Here is a 24,535-nt window from a genome sequence, read left to right as displayed (position 1 = left end):
CTAGCTGCGATGGGAGTTTTTTGTCCTAAACATCTGTAAGCCGCCAGGTTAGCAACGGCTGCTCTAGACTTCAGCTTATGCAGCAGGGATCTTTAGAGCACATTATCCTTTTATGTAATTATACCCACATTTCAAAAATAAAGAATTTAAGCTTCATGCCTAATTCGATACCAGCTCCATGTAGCCCATTTCATCCGATAAGATTCTATTTCAATATATCCTTAAAAAAAATAAATGACTTTGATCCTGAAATTGGGCTGTTTTATATCCCTACCTCAATATTAACCTGAAGAACAAAGGCAATTATTCTCAAGATCATTAAATTATTGTCTCCCCTTTTGAACTTTCAGATCAGCTGTCTGCGTCTCCATAGCAGCCGCCGTCAAACTGATGTCCAGGGCAGAGACGGAGCCTCCATCCGACAGCTCCCAGGCCTGCAAATGCTCTCAGTGTCTCTGAGAATTATATCCCACATGCAGAAGTCGGCGCTTGTCCACTTTACCTCCTCTCAACCTCTTCCCCTGCATTCAAGAGGGGCATGGCTTGGGGAGACTCCCAGGGGCCAGGCCTAGAGGGTTTGAGGTTCCTCAGCCCTGTATTAAAGGTTGACTATACAGTATCATATACAGAAGGGACCTGAGGGTCATCTAGTCCAACCCCATGCAATCAGGGACGGATTTAGGTTTAATGAGGCCCTAAGCTACTGAAGGTAATGGGGCCCTTAAAATGTCCAGCTGTCCTTTGTCAACAACAAATTCTCACTGTTTTTTGTGTTGAATATACGCTGTGTGTGTGTGTTGTTGTCGTTTAGTCGTGTCCGACTCTTCGTGACCCCATGGACCAGAGCACGCCAGGCATTTCTGTCTTCCACTGCCTCCCGCAGTTTGGTCAGACTCATGTTTGTAGCTATGAGAACACTGTCCAACCATCTCGTCCTCTGTCGTCCCCTTCTCCTTGTGCCCTCAATCTTTCCCAACATCAGGGGCTTTTCCAGGGAGTCTTCTCTTCTCATGAGATGGCCAAAGTATTGGAGCCTCAGCTTCAGGATCTGTCCTTCCAGTGAGCACTCAGGGCTGATTTCCTTCAGAATGGAGAGGTTTGATCTTCTTGCAATCCATGGGACTCTCAAGAGTCTCCTCCAGCACCATAATTCAAAAGCATCCATCTTCGGCGATCAGCCTTCTTTATGGTCCAGCTCTCACTTCCATACATCACTACTGGGAAAACCATGGCTTTAACTGTGTTTTTTGTGGGGGAGTAAGGGAAAGGAGATTGTTGGCCTCTTTGAGACTCCTTAGGGTAGTGAGGGACGCGGGTGGCGCTGTGGGTTAAACCACAGAGCCTAGGACTTGCCAATCAGAAGGTCAGCGGTTTGAATCCCTGTGACGGGGTGAGCTCCCATTGCTCAGTCCCAGCTCCTGCCAACCTAGCAGTTCGAAGTGCAAGTAGATAAATAGGTACCGCTCCGGCGGGAAGGTAAATGGCATTTCCGTGCGCTGCTCTGGTTCGCCAGAAGCGGCTTTGTCATGCTGGCCACATGACCCAGAAGCTGTACACCGGCTCCCTCGGCCAATAAAGCGAGATGAGTGCCGCAACCCCAGAGTCGTCCGCCACTGGACCTAATGGTCAGGGGTCCCTTTACCTTTAGGGTAGTGATAAAGCGGGATATCAAATCCAAATTCTTCTTCTTCTTCTTTTTCAGGGATGCTGGGAACTGTAGTCCAACAACAGCTGGTGACCCAAGTTTGAGAAACACGGGTTCCTCTGTTAATTCATAAAACTTGGGCCCCAGAGCATCTCCCTACATGAGACCCTGAAGGGTCACAGTCACTGAGCGAGAGGCGCCAGTGGTCTGGCCTGGTGGAAAGGCAGCTTCTGAACTTCCCCGCCTGCCCCACAGCACAGCCCCCTGTACCCACCTTTCACTCAAGTGCCTTTGTGTCGCTGGGATAGGTCCCTGGACTGCGACGGTTTGCCTTGGTAGTTTGGGGGGGGTGTGGAGAAAGGAGCATGTGCACCCCTGGATTTTGCACGGAGGGAATGCTCCAAGTGAGAGCCATATCCATTGCTCCATCCCAGTTTTTCCTCCACCCTCGCCCACATGCACAAGAAGCTTGCTCATGGGGTGGCCATGCTGGAAAAATCTCCCCCCACCTTGTTTGGAAGGTACACTGACCAGTTTGCAAGGGGGCAGCCCTTTCTCTAGATACCTGGCCTGCGAAGTGATGCAAAGCGGAGGACGTACACCTCTCACTTATCCCTGCTTGGACCCAGAGACCAAGATTTTTCTGCCCTGCTCTTCGTTGACAGCTCTAAGAACTCAGTTAATGAACCAGAGTCTGGCTGGCATAGATTGCTTCTTTAGAAACACTTCTTTGCTGCATTTCTCTCCCCAGCCCGCACCTTGCGCTTAAGAATCTAACTCTCAGGTTCTTAAATAAGAGGATTAGTCACACCTGTCAGGCTGTTGCTATCCTCCCACTTAACTGTGCTTCCATGAAGCCTGTTTTTATAAGTGATTTATTGCAATTATCTAATGGAAAGTGGGTTTTTTTCTTTTTTAAAAAAAAAAGCACTCCTATGACTCCATAATTTTATTTAACATGGTGACAATCACAGCTTGCTGAAGTCGCTTGTCAACCCAATGGAGTATGGAAACTGCTTTGTTATGGAAGGGATGGGGGAGGGTGCAAGATTTCGGGCTTTGAATGCCATCTCCCAATTTCTGGTTGCCAGGATCCTGCCCAGCTCCCTTCCCCTTCCTCCCCAACAGAGGAAGTCTCTTGCCCCCCAAGCTGCGCTGACCTTGAAGACTTCCTAGACTTAGCGGTCACTTCTTCTCAGCTTTCTGAGCTGTGAAAACTGGTGAAATCCATGCTAGGGAGCATTAGGAAAGGAAAATAAAACTCCTTTTTTTAAAATCATATTTATTAAAATTTCCAATAATAACAGAGTAAGAAAAATAGAAAAGATAGAAAAAGAAAGAAAAAGAGAGAGAAGCTTAAATCCTTACTTTCATAACCTTCTTTCTGGGACTCCCTCCTTCCCCTCCCGACTGTATTCCCCTTTCCTTAAGTTGGTTCCACAAGCTCTCATTCCCAATTTAAAACCAATATGTTTAACCCATTAGCCAAAGTTTATACAATCTTACCATCACTCCTCATCTTTAAAAGAAAGAATAAAAAGATTTTTCCCCCAAGATCTGTCCCAATTTCCTTCCACGAGCTCCCCCTTTTTTTAAAAACATGTTAAATTAAAATACCAAAGTTATATGAAAAAATAGAAGACAAAAGATATAAGAAATCAAAAAGTTGGTTACATAGCCTTTGGATTCCAAAACTCCCCCTCCCTTCCCCGGTTTGAATTCCCCATGTCCATCAGTCTATATGTTATCAGCCTGGAGATCTCAAGTCCATAGCCAGATTTCCCCCCGTTTCGCCTTGCCGGTTTTCTTTTAATTTGTTTATTTTAATGATGTTTAACTTCAAAAATCCAGTCAAATAGAGGCCTTTAGTTTCCTTAGACTTTGTTGCTCCTCCCATTGTTCTTTCCGTGTCGTAATTAGTCCTTTGATCTTTTTATTCCTTACTTTCTCAGGTTTCTTATCTTGTTCAGCTGCTAAAACGTTCTTTTTCCGAATTCTGGTATCTCTACAGAGGTTTGTTATTCAGGAACAAAAACTTACGTCCAGTCCCTTCCTTTCTTCAATAGAAAATTCTATTGTCTCCTTTTAGTGTAAACACCTCTGTAGACAAAATACTGTTTCCGTTTTGCCGCTTTCCCAGAGAATAAGTCCTGTGCTCAGCCCAGAGTAATTTTCCACATACGACCACTTGTAATGTCCCGAAACCCCTCTAGGGGGATTGCAGTAACTTTGTATCCTCTAATCCAAAAGTCAAGTTGTTGTTTCTTTTCTTCCCGACAATTTATGTCCAAATCATGTCAATTTGTAACAGAGTTAGCCAACAAAATACTTGTAACAAAGTCCTTTTTATATTCTCAAGCTTTGACAGCTACTTTGACAGCTGTCAAAGTCTCCGTCTCTCTTCGCCAGGCTTTGCGAATCGCCCCGGTTCCCGGGGGGGGGGGTTGCCTTTTCCCTCTCACCCTCCACTCTTCTCCTCCAGCACAATTCTTGTAATTTCGCATCGTGGAATTAATGATTTTTATCAGCGATAAACTTCTGAATCGATCTTGGTTACCCAGTCCTTGTTTTAGAATGTTTACAGTCAGGGGGGGATTGACTTCCTTTTAAGATCGCCCCCACTCGTGCCAAATCCGAAAAAAAATTTCTTTTTTTCTCCTTTTGTGCCCGGTTTCCCAATTACTCACGGGTTGTTGTTGATAGTCCGAATTTCAAATGGAAGAAGCCAGCGCTCTCCGTCGAATGGCATGCGGCTGCGCTCGGCAGGGGAAGCGATAGACCCAAAGCACCACGCCACTCCCCGGCACCCGATCCGAAGCCTTTAAAAAGGCTCTTTCACGAGTCGGGAGGGCGCTAGCGGTGCCAGCCGGGACCCCATGTCCACGGGCTCCGTGCCCGTGGTTTTTGAGGGTCCCCGCGTCGCCGGCGCGGTAGGACCCAGCCCCTGCCGAGCAGACTCCCTCCGGAGCTCGGAGGGAGTCCGCCATTCGGCGATGGCGCCAACCCGGAAGTCCAGGAAAGGAAAATAAAACTCCTGATGCCATTACACAGCTGCCTTTGGAATACCATGTGCAGTTCTGGCTGCCTCACCTCAGAAAGGGTATTGCAGAGTTGGAAAAACGTCCAGGAAAGGGCAACCAAAACAATCAAGGGGATAGTTACAGGTATGTAGCCATGTTGGTCTGCCATGGTTGAAACAAAATAAAAAAATTCCTTCCAGTAGCACCTTAGAGATGTTTGTTATTGGTATGAGCTTTCAGTGCCCTTCAGCTCTCTATATTGGACAAACAGGCCAAACCCTACGCCAAAGGATAAATGCGACATTAATCTGATATCAGGAACCGCAAGACAGAGAAACCAGTAGGAGAACACTTCAATCTCCCAGGACATTCTATACAACATCTCAAAGTAGCTGTCTTATTACAAAATAATTTCAGAAATAGACTGGAAACAGAAGTTGCTGAATTGCAACTTACTACCAAACTTAAAACCATGGAGAAACCTGGTCTGAATAGAGACGTTAGATTCTTATCTCATTATACATGATAAAGCTATTTTTAGCCATCTCACCCCTTGCTTTTTCCTGTAAGACCAATTGCAGTTGTTAAGTCATCAGGTTTACCACACCTATCAGCCAATCACCCATTCCCACCACCCTTCTGAGTAATACCCCTCCCCACCCTCTCATTATATATAAGGGTCTGGTGACTTCTGTTTCAGTGTACCGGAAGAAGTGTGCATGCACACGAAAGCTCATACCAGTAACAAACTTAGTTGGTCTCTAAGGTGCTACTGGAAGGATTTTATTTTATTTTGTTTCGGATCAAGGGGCTGTGAGGGAAGGTCACAACATTCGGGACTTTTAAGAGAAAAGGTGAGTAAGAGGCTATCATGATAGCACTTAAAAATATGGAATTTGCTCCTGTAAGAGGCAGCGATAACCACCAAATTGCATTTCTTTAAAGGAGGATTAGACAAATTCCACGGAGGAGAAGGCTCTCAACAGCTACTGTGTGCTGGCTCCACAGTTTGAGGCCGTAGCGGATAGCTCAGTTGGTAAGAGTGCGGTGCGGATAATGCCAGGGTTGCAGGTTCGATCCCTGTAAGGAACAGATGCATATTCCTGCAATGCGGGGGGCTTGGACTGGATGATCCTCAGGGTCTCTTCCAGCTCTATGATACCAGTTGCTGGAAACCACAGGAGGGGAGAGCGCTCTTGCTGGTTTCCCACAGACATCTGGCTGGCCACTGTAAGACTAGACGGGACATTGGCCTGATCCTGCAGGCTCTTCTTATGTTTTTGTTTTCCAGAAGCCGCTTTTTTGTTTTTTTCCTGTAGCGCAGTTTTATGAGTATCAATATGGAAGGTTTTTATACTGCCAATCAATCTTTATTACAGTCCAGAGACCCAACAAATCGTTACAAAGCATTGCACAATTCAGACAGCCTACCTCCAGGTTAAACAAGCATTTTGTTCAGACTTAAAGATAGGGATCATTGGTTCTTACAATCACTGATTAAAAACTTTGCCACTGCTAATGTTCTACTGTTTGTCCGGTCTTCCAATAGGAACCTGACATAGTGAGCCTCTGATTTTCCCGGGAAAGGTACCAGCAAGGGTAATATTAGTTCAGCCCTGGCTTGCTCATATTTCGAACAGTGCAACGCTTTTTCAAAAAAATTACCTGGTATGTGGTTGATTCCACAGTCAATCACGACCGCGCCAGGTTTGATCCAATCTCCTTTCACCATCTCTGCCTTGCCAGCAGCAACCACCAGGATATCCGCTTTGCTGACCTGCAAACAGAGCTTGCATCAACCCAGAGTTCACCAGGCATGCTCCACTACCCTTCCCTTTTGCTCAGTCTCTCTCCTACCCCACCCCTTTAAAGCAAATACTCTATTTTAAAATAAATATTTAAAGGCAGGGAGAAGAGAGGAGAAGAACCCAGTGGTGGTTAGAGTCCATTAGGACTGCAAGGCCCTTCCCCCTCTTGACCCCATGCTTGATGGGGACGTAGGAGAGGGCCTTCTTGGTGGCTGCTCCCAGACCCTGGAACTCCCCTCCACTTGAGAAGTCAGACTGGCGCTGCACTATTTTTATTGTAATTATCTGTATAGTTGTTACATATTTTTATGTATGTGTGTGGGGGGGTGTATTTGTGTATACATACATGTGTGTGTGTGTGAATACTGTTTACTATCCCCCCCCATTTTAGCTGTTCCCATCAGGGGGGAGAGTGAGCTATAAATAAATTTACAAGAACAAGAACAGGAAGAGGAAGAAGTAGGGTGTAATGCAGGAGGCCAACAGTAGGTGGAGCCAGAGCCAACGATGGGCAGAGCCAACTAATCCTGTCTTTGTCCCTTGCATCCTCTCTGCTGACTTCAAGGAAACAATGAACAGGGTGGTGATACAATGACTAATGCAATCAACACAGGCAACTTTATACTTCCAAGCACCATATTATTATTAATAATAATAATAATAATAATAATAATAATAATAATAATAATAATAATAATAATAATAATAATAATTTATTTATACCCCGCCGGCCTCCCAGCCTTACCTCCTCAGCCAGGGACGCAGTCTTGGAGTGGCATGTCGTCACAGTCGCGTGGTTCCAGAGCAGGAGGTCGTGCATTGGAGCACCAACTATCTTGCTGCGACCAATCACCACGGCTCTTTTCCCAGCCACCTGAACACCTGAAACACAGAACTCACGATTTAGTTCTGCCTGAATTCCGAGCCGTGGTAATGACGTATTTCAGCCTCTAGGGCTTGTGGGATTCCACTGCGTGAAAAAAGCAGAAGCTACACCGCTGAGCCACTTTGCTTCCCCACAGGCACGGTGGCATCTTTCTCCTAATCTTTTTTTTATATATAATTTTTATTTATTTTCCATTTAATATTATACATTCACATCATCATTATCCACAATACCACCCTGGCTCTGTACAGCCTATTGACTTCCTTCACTCCCGCCTCATGGCTTTCAAAATCAACCTTTATATCATTGCAATTTATTCGTTTTCCAATTCTAATTACGCTCATTACAGAATGGCTCAAAATTTACATAAATATAGAAAGACGGAAAATCTCTCATTACAAGTCTTCAAACAGCCCTGCTAGTGACGGTAATTGCTTACAATAATCTTTCAGATATCATATAAATTTACTCCAATCCCTTTGGAATACATGATTGCGCTGGTTTTGGATTTTTCCTATCAGCTTCGCCGGTTCTGCAAAGTCCATCATCTTCATCTGCCACTCTTCTTTCGCTGGTACTTCTTGTTATTTCCATTTTGGGGCTAAAATAATTCTTACCGCAGTTGTTGCATACATCTTCCCTCAGAATCTCTTCACCCACTATAACCAGTAAAAAGGCTTCTGGTTTTTTAACAAAAGTCTTTTTAAACATTTTCTTTAACTAATTATATACCATTTCCCAGAAAGCCTTTACACCTTTGCAAGTCCACCACATGTGGTAGAAGATACCTTTCCTCTCCTGATGATTTCCAGCACTCATTAGTTCTTGTCTTGTACATTTTAGCCCTTTTTCTTAATATTTTGTCCCTAGCACAGCAAAACACACCAGGACCTTAATTCTTCCTGGACCTCTTTCACAGTAGCATCTTTACCAAGGCAAGAGGCCACGTGGCTTTTCCTTGCTCACCTGTCTGCCTGATGAGCTCCATGCATCCTTTCGGCGTGCAGGGGATGAAACAGTCTCCGAGGTCGCCACGCGAGAGCTTCCCTGCATTAATACTGCTCAAGCTGAAAAGGCAAGAACAAAGCAGCAGTGGTCAGTGGTCTCTGAGGAAGGAAAAAGCTGGCTGGAATTCTATTCCCTCGTTCTAAGTCTGGGGCAGACTGAAGCGCAACCTCCTCTCGAAATAAATAAAGGGGGTGGGGCGAGATGCAAATGTTATCTGTTTCAAAAGGTACAAGCATCTGGTTCTGGACTGAAATCCCTTTGCCATATATGGTATGCATGTGATGATAAAGGCTGAAACCTTCTCACTTCAGTAGCAAACATCACCAGTAGCAAAGATCTCACTTCAGAAGCAAAGATCACCAGTGTCAAAGCACTGATTCTTCAACACCAACTTTGTTGGACTGGGCATGTTGCACAGATACCTGTTTAACGTCTTCCAAAGCAACTACTCTATTCCGAACATAAAAATGGAAAGTGTAATGCTGGTGGTCAACAAAAGAGGTTCAAAGACTCTCTCAAGGCAAATCTGAAGGGGAAAAAAGGACAGTGGTACCTCGGGTTAAGAACTTAATTTGTGCCGGAGGTCTGTTCTTAATCTGAAACTGTTCTTAACCTGAGGTACCACTTTAGCTAATGGGGCCTCCTACTGCCGCCGCCGCACAATTTCTGTTCTCGCCCTGAAGCAAAGTTCTTAACCTGAGGTACTATTTTTGGGTTAGCGGAGTCTGTAAACTGAAGCGTCTGTAACCCGAGGTACCACTGCAGTATAAACACCGAGAACTGGGAAACACTTGCCTGCGGGCGCTCCAATTGGAGAACTGCCTTTCCCAAAGGTGTCATGGGCTTTGAAGATGCTCGAACTCAGGATGAAAGGGAGAAACGTGGTAAGAGGAAGGCACGCTTGGCAAACCCTCACTGTGATTAATTCCCTCCTGGAAACCTATGTCCCCACTGTGGAAAGACGTGCGGAACCAGAATTTGCCTCCACAGTCACTTACAGACTCACTTTTAAATCTGTGCTTATGGAGGACAATCTTACTCGGTTACGAGTGATCGCCAAAGAAGAAAGTAAACCTTCTCACTTCAGTCTCATCTCCAGGCAGCTCTCTGGGATTCCAGACAGAGGACATTCCTATCTCTACTTGGAAATTGCAAGGGATTGAACCTGCTCTACCGCAGACCTTTGACCCTTCCACAAACTTACCCATCCACATCCTTTTCAGGTGCCACAGAATTGGTGACTTTCTCCGTGTTGATGGGCTTGTTGGTATCCAAAGGCAATTGTACTATAAACCCATGAACAGCAGGGTCGTCGTTCAGATTGTGAATACATCTCAACACCTGTTCGTTTAAAAGCAGGAACAGGACCGGGGGGGGGGGGAGGAGAGAGAGAGAGAGAATTAGAAAGAAACAGGTGAGGTTCTGCAACAAAATGTTGCAGCATAGCATTCTCCTGTTCAGGGTTCCAGTCTGCCATTCTATCTCCCTTCCTTCTATCCTCCACTGCTCCCCACATCTGCCAGCATTCTGTGCCTACTGAGCATGCTAACCCATCATGCTAGTCCTCACTGTTTTGAACCTTCTCTCTGTTTTTTTTTCTACATGTGGTACATGTGTATAGTTGGGGGCGCTTTGGGAGGGGTCCCAGGAGGATGAACACACTTATGTCCGTTAAAATATTTGAATTATCCACTGATGTCTGAGGGTCGCTCTCACTTCCATCCCTGAGGAAGTTTATAAATAACTCCTCTGTATGAAAGGAGGAAATTAGAAGAAGAAGAGTTTGGATTTGATATCCCGCCTTTCACTCCCCTTCAGGAGTCTCAAAGCGGCTAACATTCTCCTTTCCCTTCCTCCCCCACAACAAACACTCTGTGAGGTGAGTGGGGCTGAGAGACTTCACAGAAGTGTGACTAGCCCAAGGTCACCCAGCAGCTGCATGTGGAGGAGCGGAGACGCGAACCCGGTTCCCCAGATTACGAGACTACCGCTCTTAACCACTACACCACACTGGCTCTCATTAGCTATCTAGACAACAAGATTAGCTATCTAGACAACAAGATGGTTCATTCCAACACTTTAATTTTGTATCTCATAGAATCGTTTTCTCCTGAACCTCCCAACATGCAGTTTCATAGCACAATAGCAGGTGACAGTAAGGTCACAGGTTCAATCCCAGGGACCTCCAAATGAAAAAGATCTCAGGAAGCAGATTTAGGAATCGATGAGGCACTTTCAGAAGAAACCATGATCCGGCAAATGCAACAGGATCTCCCTGTGAAACCACAGAGAGATTCGTAAAGCAGAACGGGGTTACCTCAGCTTCTGTTGCAGTGCTTGGCAGCTTGATGTGGTTGGCATTGATCCCGATCTGGAAAATAAGAGAGAGAACAAAATAGAAATCATTAGACTCTATGAATTGTGATGTGATTAGATGAACAGCAGCCAAGTAATTTTCTCATTCTGGACGGCTCAGGAAAGAGATGGCAGAACTGAGCCGAAACCTTTGGCTCCCTTCTTCTCCCCCACCAGATGTAGAGAAAGGGACCTTGCTCTGGGCAACTTTTCCTGAGAGGGAAAGTGTTTGCCCACTGGGCAGGAAAACACGTTGCCAAGGCAACCAGGAGACAAGCGCCGTCTTCTCACGCTGTGATGTGAAGGTGGTTTAGCTGTCCACCATCAACAAGGCAGCATGCGGCGGCAACAGCATGTCTCCACCTTGCCCTCTTCTCCCTGGTCTTGGGATACAAACAGAAATAATATTCAGAACATTTTGTCTTTCTTTCTTTCTCTCTGTGACTTTCCGTGGAGGCGCTTATTTGGAGCAGCTAGGCACCAGGGCAACGACCACAGATCGGTGGCAGACCATAATGTTCTGGGAAGGGATGTAGCTCAGTGACAAGAGCGTCTGCCGTTGCTGTCAGTCCGTGAGGATAATACTAAACTGGATGGAGCAATGGTCTGGCTCAGCACATGGCAGCTTCCGATGTTTCGAACTCACTCCCCCCTTGCAGACTGGCCCTCCTGTTGCCCATCACAACGTTCCTCCTAGAACGCTGCATCCTTTCCATGCGCCGCTGCCACAGCCAGGAATGGCGAGAGGAGTGCAGAACTACCACGGCTACGCATGGCGCTGAAGCAACACCCAGGTGCTCTCCCCGAGTCACTGTTTCCTGGGCTCTGACGTGGTCTGCCAGGCTATACCCACTGTGCCTCAAAGCCTTTCTCAAATGTGAAGGAAATAAACAGCTATCCTATCTTTAAAAGACATCTGAAGGCAGCCCTGTTCAGGGAAGTTTTTATTATTTAACGCTGTACTGTTTTAACACTTGATTGGGAGCCGCCCAGAGTGGCTGGGGAAACTCAGCCAGATGGGCGGGGTATAAATAATAAATTATTATTATTATCAACAACACTAAAGTGAAAAGGGGGAATGAAACACTCCAGAGAACCCTACGCTATTTGGGTGTGTGGGTAATATTACCTCAGCAGCAGCCTTGAGTTTCATGCTAATGTAGAGATTTGAATCATCCCGATCACCAACCTTTAGAAGGAGGAAGAGAGAAAAAAAATCACAAACAGAAGGCAATTTATTGGTTTCACTTATTTTTGGTTCGGTTCCTAAGATAACTTAGCTCAAGGAAGTCAATGAAAGAAAAGTTTCTCGTCCCCCCCACTTGTGCAACCACCGACAGGGTGTCTCCTTGCCCCCCAAGCTCGCCCAGAGGATAATAGGACCCTCCTTTAAGGCATGTAATGGTACGGAGGTGGGAACCTCACACAAAATTAGCAACCCTGCCCTCCAACATTAGGCCTCCATACCAAATCCCATATTACGCAAGAACCGTCTGCTTCCTTACGTTCCGCTTCGGTCACTGAAATTCCAACTGGGGGAATGGGCAGTAGCAAATGGGGGAAAGGGTTAAGCCTTTCCTCATCCCCTATAAATTTTAATTTCCTCCTCCCAAAAACTGCTTCGCAGATAATAAGCGGTAATTCAAGACACAAAGTGGCCACAGACCACACCGTTCCAGACAGGCCAATGCCAAAGTTTCAGATTTTGATACATATATAATACAGTGGTACCTCGGGTTAAGAACTTAATTCATTCTGGAGATCCGCTCTTATCCTGAAACTGTTCTTAACCTGAGGTACCACTTTAGCTAATGGGGCCTCCCGCTGCCACAGCCGTGCAATTTCTGTTCTCATCCTGAAGCAAAGTTCTTAACCCGAGGTACTATTTCTGGGTTAGCCGAGTCTGTAACCTGAAGCGTCTGTAACCCGCGGGACCACTGTGCAGAAAAACTGTTTTTGCGTGAAATTCTGTCCAAAATATCTGGAGGACATCCAAGTGGGTGAAGGATGCTGTAACGTCTGACCCCGTGAGCATCTGCTTTAGATGAAAACAAATCTCAAAATTGTAGATATAGCCACTAACCTGTAGAATTGCAAGGCCTGGTCTGAAGCCTGGGACTCTCTCCTTCATTTCTGCCACTTGGCTCTTGAGCCTCTGCCTCACTTGCCTAGGAAAGGAAGAGATCGGAGTGAGAAAAGAAAGTCACAAATCCAGCAGCAGGAAAAACTAGGAGGAGGAGAGTTCCAAACAGATGTGCCAGGGTTCAAACCAACTTGGAACTTTCTGGAAGACTTAATCTTGGAACCTATGTTCCCACGTTATTCATCGCGGAAGTGGGAAATGGGGAACCCCTGACTACTACTTTGCTACCTCTGCCCAGAGAGGAAACTTCCCCTACTTGGACTACAACTCCCATCAGCCCCAGCCAGCCTGGCCAATGGTCAGGATGATGGGAAGTGTAGTCCTGGGAGGCACCAGGTTGGGGAAGGCTGCCATAATGTATGAAGGTGGGGAGAGAAATTGTGACAAAGCAAAACTGTAAGAACCCAGGGAGCTGCCTTATACCGAATCAGACCTTTGGTCCACCTAGCTCAGTACAGTGGTACCTCGGGTTAAGAACTTAATTCGTTCTGGAGGTCTGTTCTTAACCTGAAACTGTTCTTAACCTGAAGCACCACTTTAGCTAATGGGGCCTCCTGCTGCCGCTGCCCGATTTCTGTTCTCAACCTGAAGCAAGTTCTTAACCTGAGGTAATGTTTCTGGGTTAGCGGAGTCTGTAACCTGAAGCGTCTGTAACCCGAGGTACCACTGTACTGTCCACACTGACTGGCAGCAGCTCTCTGGAGAGATGCTGGGGACTAGAACCCGCAACCTTCTGCGTGCAAAGCAGACACTCTGTCACTGAGCTATGGATTCCAAGACGCCAAGGTCCAATCACAGAGTCAGTGGTACCTCGGGTTACAGGCACTTCAGGTTACAGACTCCGCTAACCCAGAAATAGTACCTCGGGTTAAGAACTTTGCTTCAGGATGAGAATAGAAATCGTGCTCTGGCGGCATGGCGGCAGCAGGAGGCCCCATTAGCTAAAGTGGTACCTCAGGTTAAGAACAGTTTCAGGTTAAGAACGGACCTCCAGAACCAATTACGTAAGTTCTTAACCCGAGGTACCACTGTAAAGCAGTTTTCAAGAGGCAGCAAGGAAATCCATGCATTTTCACAGGAAACATCTGTGTAAACACGCCATTTGTTACTCTGCATTGGCTCCCAGTACATTTCCGAGCACAATTCAAAGTGTTGGTGCTGACCTTTAAAGCCCTAAATGGCCTCGGTCCTGTATACCTGAAGGAGCGTCTCCACCCCCATCGCTCTGCCGAGACACTGAGGTCCAGCGCTGAGAGCCTTCTGGCGGTTCCCTCATTGCGAGAAGTCAGGTTACAGGGAACCAGGCAGGGGGCCTTCTCGGTAGTGGCACCCGCCCTGTGGAACGCCCTCCCTTCAGATGTGAAGCAAATAAGCAGCTATCTTCTTTTTAAAAGATGTCTGAAGGCAGCCCTGTTTAGGGAAGTTTTTAATATTTAATGCTGTATTGTTTTTAACACTTGATTGGAAGCCGCCCAGAGTGGCTGGGGAAACTCAGCCAGATGGACAGGGTATAAATAAATAAATTTATTATTATTATTATTATCATATTTTTCGCTCTATAAGACGCACCAGACCATGGCCATAGCTGTCAAGTGTCCCTTATTTGAAGGGACAGTCCCTTATTCCAGCGCCATGTCCCACCGCTGTCCCTTATTGATGGATGTCCCTTAAATGTCCCTTAAATTTCAAAGGAAGCAGCTCCTCTCCCTCCCTCCCTGCCGGCCAGGGAGGAGGGAGGCTCCAACTGTGTTGCTTGGCTGTGTTGCTCACCCAATAAGAAGTCTAAGAACAACTGGGGGGGGGGTGGAGCTTGCATGCCTTGTGTGTGGCTAGTTAATGCAAGCTGAGGAGGTTTTTGAATGCTGGACGCCATTTTGTTGCACGTGCTGCTGCAAACTTTGCAGTGCAAGGCCAGGCTGGGGAGCCATCTTAAGTTGAGGCTGCATAGGCCTTGTGGTGCATGTGATTCAGATTCTATGCAGTTGAACCTCTGGTTACAAAGTTGGTTGGACAGTGTTCTCGAAGCTACCAGCATGAGTTTGACCAGACTGCAAGAGGCAGTGGAAGACAGGAGTGCCTGGAACAGGTGAGGCTGCAGGTCCCTTATTTTGGCTGCTGGTCCCTTATTTTCAAATCTGTAAGTTGACAGCTATGTTCATGGCCAAGTGGGGGACTCGAACCCTGGTCTCTCCCAGGTTCCTAGTCAGACACCCTAACCGAAATACCACGCTGGCTCTCAAAATACACCATGCTGGCTCTCACGCCACCCGATTTAGGAACAGAAAAGCAAACACAATGAGCTACGCCAACACAAAGAAACCACAATTCATTCTCATCTGTGCTATACGTAGGATCTCATGGATAAGTAGCTGTTTCTTGTTCATGATATAGCTGGTCTCCAACAGCTAGCTGTTCAGACACAAGCTAAAAAGATTAAGTCAGGCACATTCATTGTGCATTGAAAAATAATAAGATTTAAAAATAACAACCCCAGTGAAAACAAAATCAAAAGGATCCGCCGGTTGCTATTACAGTCACTCTTGAGGCGCACTGCACCACGCCGGTTTGCAGAAATAATAATACTCGCATTGCAATGCCATCTACTGAGCACAGGGTGCAGCTGCAGGTAAGAGAAACTGGTTTTGTAAATAAAAAAAGGTTTTAATTAAAGAGCTTAAGTCCCATTTTCAGCCTGTTGATATTCGTAATATTTGACAAAGTATGCAGATCTTCAACTACTGACCTCTGTTTAAAAGTGTTTTGCTTTGATTTTATAGCTTTCTGCTTCTTACTTTGCCCATCCTGGCACCCTCCAGATGTTGGGAACTAGTTTTGACATCTGGAGAGCAGAAGGTTGGCAAAGGCTGACATAACCCGTTTATTCATTATGTAGGTTTTGACAATGCACTTGTAAAAATGCACAAGGGAAAATCCGCAGAACCCAGAATTATGAGAATGGATCATAAGTCCACCAGCAATTTCCAGGGATGTGGGGGGGAGGCCTAGATTCTAGGCATGTGTTTGATACTTGCTTTCTTCTTCTTCTTTTGGATAAAAATCTGGTTCGGGCTGCAAAGAAGTTAATACTCACACCTAAGCAAATTATTACTTCTGCCTGGAGGAAACCAGTGTGCTACGCAGACCTGGCACCAACATTTGGCATCGCTGGGCAGATTAGGAGAACCACCGCAGATTCACACCCAATCCCCACCCTTAATTTCTTTGCTAGTCCAGCACTCTAAAAAGCACCAGATGGGTGGATCTTGCCACCCTTTAAATTGTTAGGATATTTCCGTTCCACCTTAAAAGGGAGCAGGCTTTGTGAGTCAGAGTCTGCGCATTTCCTGTTCACAGGATGTTTATGTTTTCTATTGCTTTCGTTTTCTCTCTGTGTCTGGAGACACTGATGCAGGCAGTCATGTTTTTCTTTGTTCTGATCAACGCTGAATAAAACTTGTAAATAATGCTCTCCTGAGTGCGACTTTGGCTGTGCATTATCTGCTGATAGAGTGTGCATGAGCTCTGGAATGTGGCAAGATATTTTCTAGAAACTCATGTCGCTAATTGCTGATACTGTATCTACGGGAGATCGATGGATCGTCTGGCAGCCGGCTTGGGGCCATGATGGACTTTGTCTCCCTGGCAGTATCCCAACAATGGCAGTATCCCATAATAACCCCGATCTGGGGCATTGTGGGAAATTAAAAGGGTGGCTAGAGCCAGCTGCCAGCACCACCTAAAAGATTGCCACCACCAGGGACCACTGACAAAGGATGCTCTCTTAACTAGGGCCAGGGCCTTTTCAGTACTGGCCCCGACTTGGTGGAACGTTCTGTCACAAGAGACTAGGGCCCTGGGGGACTTGACATCTTTCTGTGGGACCTGCAAGACGGAGCTGTTCTGCCTGGCCTTTGGTTTGGACTCAGTCTGACCCTTATATTTCCCTCCCCTTATGGTTTTGATCTATGGGCTACTATTAAAATGAGGCTGCATTTTAAATTGTATTTTAACCTGTATTCTAAAATTGGTGTCCCCCCACCTTATGTTTTTATTGTAATTTTACTGGTGTTAGCAGCCCTGAGCCTGGCTCTGGCCGGAGAGGGCGGGGTATAAATAAAAATTTATTATATTATCATCAGTGGCGTAGCGTGGGGGTTGCAGGGGGGCCGGCCGTACCGGGCGCAACATCTGGGGGTTAGGGGGCTACGCCACTGATTATCATTATACCAAGTGAGACCATTGGTCCAGCTAGCGCAGTAGTCTCCTTGGGATTTCAGACAGGGTTCTCTCCCAGCTAAACCTGGAGATACCAGGGATTGAAACTGAGCACTTCTGCATGCAAGGTAAAGGTAAAGGTACCCCTGACAATTAAGTCCAGTCGTGACCGACTCTGGGGTTGCGGCGCTCATCTCACTCTATTGGCCGAGGAAGCCAGCGTACAGCTTCTGGGTCATGTGGCCAGCATGACTAAGCCGCTTCTGGCAAACCAGAGCAGCGCACGGAAACGCCATCTACCTTCCCGCCAGAGCAGTACCTATTTATCTACTTGCACTTTGACGTGCTTTTGAACTACTAGGTTGGCAGGAGCTGGGACCGAGCAATGGGAGCTCACCCCGTCGCGGGGATTCGAACCGCTGACCTTCTGATGGGCAAGTCCTAGGCTCTGTGGTTTAACCCACAGCGCCACCCGTGTCCCTGCATGCAAGGTAGATGTTCCACAAAAGAGCTACAGCCCTTCTTCATCAGCAGAGACTTTCCCCAGGGCTTGTTCAGATCTGGAGTTGTCTCTTAAGATCATACTTTGTCCTTTGCCTGCAAAACCTCCCTTGGGAGGTTGTGCTCTCCTTCCTTGGGGGTTTCTAAGCAGAGGTTGGGTGGCCATCTGCCATGGATGATCTAGTTGAGATTCCTGGATGACAGTGTTGGACTCTCCCAAAGGACATTCACCTGGCACCTTCATTATACACCTTTAGGCACCAGGCAAAAACGTTCTTTTAACCCAGTGTTTCCTAACCACTGTTCCGCGGCACACTAGAAGAAAAGGCACAATAACCTGGGAACTTCCTCTCTGCCCAGAACGTTGGAGGCTATACACCACACCCCCTCAACAGTATTTATAGGAACTCAAACACTGAGATCCTGCTCTGTTCTAGTAACAAGAAGCCGAAAGCACCAGCCTGAAGATGACGAGTGAGACCTCGTCGAAACGTCGCCTAGACACCCCAACTCTTACACGGGAAGATACCCGAAGACACCAAAACCTGCATTCCTGTACCCGTGAAAATCTACGAAACCAATATATATATATATATATATATATATATATATATATATATATAGGGGACTGGGAACCTGCGGCCTTGCAGATGTTGCTGGAATACAGTTCCCATCACCCCTGACCATTGGTCCTGCTGGCTTGGACAGAAGACAGCATCCCATGGTTTGCATAATTTTCAGCTCCAATGCACTGCAGCACGCAAGGGTAGTGATGAGCTTCAGAAAAGAGGCTGCAGGACTATGGCAACACTCATGGTGGAATCCAATATAACACTGACCCCATCATTTCAACAGCACAAAGATTTCAAGACTTTCCCCAACCCTCTGGGGCAGCTTGGGGAGAGGAGAGGAAGGGAGCAGTCTTTTGCAGAAGCAGAAAACCTCACACGGACGGAACAAGGGAGGCAGCTTCTGCTCCTCATGCTGCAAAGAGGTCTAACAAGCCTCCTGGGCGCAGGCAGAAATCTAACAGGTGAGGTTTTTTGTTTTGTTTTGTGCAGCATGCAGGTACAATGACAGAGGAATAAAACTAAAAGCAGCTTCTTCAGCCAGGCCCCTGGAAAAAAGTGAGCTTTAAAAGCAAAGGTTTCAAAAGAGGACATAGTTTAAGACACGTATGATTTCAGGATCAAGGAATCAAATGTTAATTAGTCACGGACCAGCTGCTGGGTTAATATTAAGCCAGCAGAGCAATAAAGGGAGACAGTAGACAAGTCCCTTGGAAATCTCTGCAGGCCACAGCCCTCCGCCCTGGTCCTGTCCCAGTATTTCTGCCAGGCTGCAATGTGTCCTCTCCAAGTCTGATAATACAGTCATACCTCGGGTTACAGACACAGGTTGCGCGTTTTTGGGTTGTGTACCGTGCCAAACCCGGAAGTACCGGAATGGGTTACTTCTGAGTTTGAGCGCTCGCGCATGCTAAATCGTGTTTTGTGCATGCGCAGAAACACCGAATCGCAACCCACAGACGTGGCACTGCGGGTTGCGAACGTGCCTCCCGCATGGATCACGTTCGCAACCCAAGCGTCCGCTGTACTTCTTTTTTGTGTAGATGGAGAACAGAGACAGGGTGAAGGAACACATGCTGAGAAGCTCTCCTGCTGTAGAAAGGCAGCATTCGCATTCGCTGCTCTGGCCACTTTTGCCTTCCTCCTTGCACAGCACTGAGGCATAGCTCCCCAAAGGCTCCAGGGAGCATAATGGCTCCCTTTCTACGACAGCTCCACCGGGTACCAATCTATATCTAGGCATCCATGGCTTTGATATATTCTCTCGGTTCCACCACCCTCACAGGCATTTTTGGTGGGGGACGCAGGACAGGGCCTTCTCGGTGGTGGCAGCTCCCAGACTCCCTCCCCCAAGAAGCCTGACTCGCTCCCCCCTTGCTGCCCTCCCACCTTCACGTTCCAACGGGCTGCTGGGAACAGACTGCTTTTAAAGAAAGGGTTGGTGCCGTGCAGTTACCCGTATGCTTTTAAGGTATTTTATCTATGCATATAGTTTAAATTCTGATTGTTGTCCCTGCCCATAAGTTTTTAGCGGTTCTTATTTTTGTCCGGAAGCCACTTTCCTTGCAAGTAAATAAATATATAATGATAATAGTAAAAAATAAAACGTTGCCCAGAATGGAATGCAACCCTCAGGGTGCAGGGGTAAAAATCATAGAATTGTAGGGTTGGAAGGGATGACGGTCATCTAGTCTAACCCCCTGCAATGCAGAAATTTCTTGCTTGAACCAATGACCCTGAAATAAAAGAGCCTCATAGCTCAGTTGGTTAGAGCATGGTGCTGATAATGCCAAGGTTGCAGGTTCGATTCCTGCATGGGGCAGCTGCATATTCCTGCGTTGCAGGGGGTTGGACTGGATGACCCTCAGGGTCCCTTCCAACTCGACAATTCTTTGGTTCTATGCTTTAGCGACTGATCTATCCCTGATGACTCGCCATGCTGGCTGGAGCTGATCTGAGTTGCCAGCCCAACAGCAGCTGGAGAGAGCCACGGGAGGCTAGCCCTGCCCTGGAGGAAAAGGCCGGTCTCATGTTCGATTTACAGTCCCATGACGCCACCAGCTTGCAGAGGCTCAGCAGCGCCGAGTCTGGCCCGTGCCTGGATGGGAGACCACCTGGAAACCGGGCACAGGACACACATTTGGCCTCCAGGCGATGGGAGGAAGGCGGGCGATTTTTATTTAAAGTTAAAACGAACGGCAACTTCATGCAACAACGAATAAGTTGGATGGAAGCGAAGGGAAACGGCACGTGGCTTTGGGGGAGTCTGCGTGGGAGGGCTCCCTCCCTCCAAGCACGAGACTCTTAACCTCACGGTCGTGGGTTCGAGTCCCCCGCTGGGAAAAAGCGCAGCTGATCCCCGAGGTCCCTTCCCACTCTACCAACCTGGTGAAATCTACGCCAAGTGGCGCGCAAGTCCCGCAGAACTCCAGGCGGGCGACTCCTGTCCGGACGCGCGCTGGGGCGCGCAGCAAACCCGGTATCCTTCATCCTAGGGGGGGGGGTGTCTGGCCCTCTTGGAGAAGTGGGGCGCAAAACACCTCCCCCCACTTACAGCCCCGGCGGCCGGGACCCGAGTCCAGGTGCGCCCTTGCAGGCCCCGAGAGCGATGCATACACGCGTCTCCTTCCTTCCCGCCTCCCCGCGCGCAAAGCCCGGCCCTCCCCAAAGCCCCGAGGGGGCGGCGGCGGCGACCTACTCAGAAACGGCCTTGCCGCTGATGATCTCGGCGGGAGGCATGGCGACACCTCGGGCGAATGCAGCTCCTGCGCTCAGTGAAGCCCCGATGGTGCCTGCCGAGGGGTCAAAAGAGGCCCGGCCCGCCGGCCCCGCCCCTCCGCACGGGACACGCACGTGGCCGCGAAACTTTTTCCTCTTTCCCCCGCAAGCCCAGGCCGGTCGACCCCGGCCGATCCCCGCCCGCGCCCTCCCCTCCTCGCCAGGGGCGGAGGCAGCAGGAGGAGGGAGCCAGCGGATCTCCAACACGACTGGCCGCCTCTTCCTCCGGCGCGCCCGCCCCCTCGAGGCCCCCGATCCGCCCCTTTGTGCGCGATCCAAGGTGCGTCGGTTCCCCCGAGCGAGGGCAACCGCCTCCCTGCGCCTCCTCCTGAGTAGCTGGGGCCGGTGGGGATCCCTCGCTGCCTCTCGATCTGGTGGAAGAGAGGTCACGGGGTGGAAAGAAGGGTGGTTGTGTCGGACCATAGTTGTCAATTTACAGATTCGAAAATAAGGGATCAGCAGCCAAAGTAAGGGCTTTTGGCTTAGCTTATGCAGAAATCCGCCACTGATGGAGCCATGTTGCTTTGGCTGCGACTGACTGTGTTTTGCAGGGGGTTGGACTAGATGATCCTAAGGGTCTACAACTCCGACCAAAGAAGAGTGGCAGACAAAACTGATGAACGACGTGGAGATGGCAAAGCTTACAGGCAGAATTAGAAACCAGGAAGAGGACCTCTTTAAAAAAGAATGGGGAAAGCTATTGTCAAGAGTTACATACATTGGTAGGATTGACAGAAAACTTGTACAGTGGTACCTCGGGTTACATACGCTTCAGGTTACATATGCTTCAGGTTACAGACTCTGCTAACCCAGAAGTAGTGCTTCAAGTTAAGAACTTTGCTTCAGGATGAGAGCAGAAATCGTGCTCCGGCAGTGCAGTGGCAGCAGGAGGCCCCATTAACTAAAGTGGTGCTTCAGGTTAAGAACAGTTTCAGGTTAAGTACGGACCTCCAGAACGAATTAAGTACTTAACCCGAGGTACCACTGTAGTAAAAATTTGAACTATGGATGGACAAATAATTTATAAAAATAGAGTTATGAAAGGGATGCAGAGGGGGAAATCATTCCATTAAGATGCTGCTCTAGTTGGAGGGTATGCTCTACCTCTCTTTTAAATCAGAACCAGTGAAGGCGGTGAAGGTCCTGTGTGAGTGTCTGGACGCGGTTGGAGGATGGATGGCGGCTAACAGATTGAGGTTGAATCCTGACAAGACAGAAGTACTGTTTTTGGGGGACAGGAGGCGGGCAGGTGTGGAGGATTCCCTGGTCCTGAATGGGGTAACTGTGCCCCTGAAGGACCAGGTGCGCAGCCTGGGAGTCATTTTGGACTCACAGGTGTCCATGGAGGCACAGGTCAAATCTGTGTCCAGGGCAGCTGTTTACCAGCTCCATCTGGTACGTAGGCTGAGACCCTATCTGCGTGCGGACTGTCTCGCCAGAGTGGTGCATGCTCTGGTTATCTCCCGCTTGGACTACTGCAATGCACTCTACGTGGGGCTACCTTTGAAGGTGACTCGGAAACTACAACTAATCCAGAATGCGGCAGCTAGACTGGTGACTGGGAGCGGCCGCCGAGACCATATAACACCGGTCTTGAAAGACCTGCATTGGCTCCCAGTACGTTTCCGAGCACAATTCAAAGTGTTGGTGCTGACCTTTAAAGCCCTAAACGGCCTCGGTCCAGTATACCTGAAGGAGCGTCTCCACCCCCATCATTCTGCCCGGACGCTGAGGTCCAGCGCCGAGGGCCTTCTGGCGGTTCCCTCATTGCGAGAAGCAAAGCTACAGGGAACCAGGCAGAGGGCCTTCTCGGTAGTGGCGCCCGCCCTGTGGAACGCCCTTCCAGCAGATGTCAAAGCGATAAACAACTACCTGACATTCAGGAGACATCTTAAGGCAGCCCTGTTCAGGGAAGTTTTTAACGTGTGATATTTTATTGTATTTTTGGTTTTTATGGAAGCCGCCCAGAGTGGCTGGGGAGGCCCAGCCAGATGGGCGGGGTATAAATAATAAATTATTATTATTATTATTATTATGCTAAGCAGCTCGTCGGGGCTGCTGTTGTCCTGGTGCAAGGAGTTCCATCGGCCCTCCCCCACCCGAGAGAGAGGGAGGGAGGGTGGGAGAGAGACTCTCGCCCACGCCGCCCACGAACCCAGCATGAGGCGGTTGCGGTGCCGCGGTGGCCGCTGAAGCGCCAAGCTTCTGCGCCCCTCCCCATCCCCTCCTCTTCCTCCTCCCTCAGGCCGCCTCCTCAGCCGCTGCCACCCGTCTCCTCATGACCCGCCCCTGAGGGGGAAAAGGGAGAGACGGAGACACGGCAGCTCGTGCGCACGCGCTCTCTCGCGGCGGAGGACCCCGAGCCGCTGCTTCCCTCCTGAGCCGGGCGAGCATGAAACCCGGGAAATTTAAGGGACATCATCAATAAGGGACAACAGCGGGACACGGCACTGGGATAAGGGAGTTTCCCGCCAAATAAGGGACGGTTGACAGCTATGTGTCGGGCCCCATCAGTGCTGAAGGCTCACCCAGCCCCGATTCTGTGCGCGTTTACTGTGCTGGGGAGTAAATCCTGCTTTGTTCCTATGGGGACGTTCCAGGGGCTCCCCTTCAAAACTCAGGCTGTCGTCTGAGCACTGGGACAATTAAGGCATTTTTATTTAGGCTCCCATCTCCCCCACCCCACAATCCACAAGCTAGTTTAGCTGTGGGAAAACTGTGTCTCTTCAAATAGTATGTTGGCATCCGTCCTAGAGACAATGGAGTGTGCCTCCAGGGGTGAAGTAAAAGTGCATGGAAGTGACCTCTCCAGGACACAAACCAGGGCAGTGTGTCTGGAGCTCCTGGGCTGCCCAGATGATAAGACCTGTGGGGTGCAACGGTGGCCCCAGAAAAGAATTAGTTGCCCTGGCATCTGTGGGGCAAACTGCACTTGGAGTAAGCACATTACAGTGGACAATCAGGTCGCGAACGTGATCCGTGCGGGAGGCATGTTCGCAACCCACAGCGCCATGTCTGCACGCATGTGACACCATTTGGCGCTTCTGCGCATGTCCAAAGCGTGATTTAGTGTTTCTGGGTTCAGTGCAGTGCGCAACCTGAAAACGCGCACCCTGAAGCCTCTGTAACCTGAGGTATGACTGTACCTTTTTGTAAAAACAAAAAAAACACAAAAAAACCCAGAAGCTTTTCTTTTGGGAATTATAGGGACAGAACTACCTAAACTGTACAGAAACTTATTCATGTATGCTACTACAGCGGCAAGAGTGTTACTTGTCCCAAAATGGAAAGAAGCAGAAGTACCAGCAAAGGAAGAATGGATACAAAAACTTACGGAATATGTAGAAATGGCAAAACTTACCGGAAAAATAAGAAATCAAGCTAACAACTTTTTATAAAATAATGGAAATGGTTTGTTGAATATTTACAGATAAATTGTAAACCGATAAGAACATTGGCAGGATTATTGTAATAACCTGCAGTTTCATAAGAATCTATATTTAAAGTAGATGAATAAATGAACAAATTAAGTTAATTTGGCTATGCAGAATATATTGGAAATAAATTTAAGGAACTGCAGAAAGGGGGAAGGAAGTCAAGTTTTGAA

The 24,535-nt window shown here is 48.1% G+C and overlaps 1 protein-coding gene across 1 annotated transcript in view; it reads right to left on the bottom strand.

Moving 5' to 3' along the window:
* MTHFD1 (methylenetetrahydrofolate dehydrogenase, cyclohydrolase and formyltetrahydrofolate synthetase 1) overlaps nt 1-20,990 on the bottom strand; it is a 68,600-nt gene extending 47,610 nt beyond the window's left edge. Inside the window, exons 1-8 of the mRNA XM_081191959.1 lie at nt 20,849-20,990; nt 12,806-12,890; nt 11,852-11,911; nt 10,685-10,738; nt 9,572-9,708; nt 8,326-8,426; nt 7,219-7,355; nt 6,331-6,442 (exon numbers count right to left, since the gene is read on the bottom strand). Coding sequence (XP_081048085.1) covers nt 6,331-6,442; nt 7,219-7,355; nt 8,326-8,426; nt 9,572-9,708; nt 10,685-10,738; nt 11,852-11,911; nt 12,806-12,890; nt 20,849-20,889 — 727 coding nt within the window. The 5' untranslated portion in view covers nt 20,890-20,990. The remainder of the gene's footprint in view (nt 1-6,330; nt 6,443-7,218; nt 7,356-8,325; nt 8,427-9,571; nt 9,709-10,684; nt 10,739-11,851; nt 11,912-12,805; nt 12,891-20,848) is intronic.
* Between the last annotated feature and the right edge of the window lie 3,545 nt (nt 20,991-24,535).

Source organism: Podarcis bocagei (genome assembly GCF_964188305.1).
Source record: "Podarcis bocagei genome assembly, chromosome: 1".
Lineage (NCBI taxonomy): Eukaryota > Metazoa > Chordata > Lepidosauria > Squamata > Lacertidae > Podarcis > Podarcis bocagei.
This window is presented reverse-complemented; position numbering and strand designations above follow the sequence as displayed.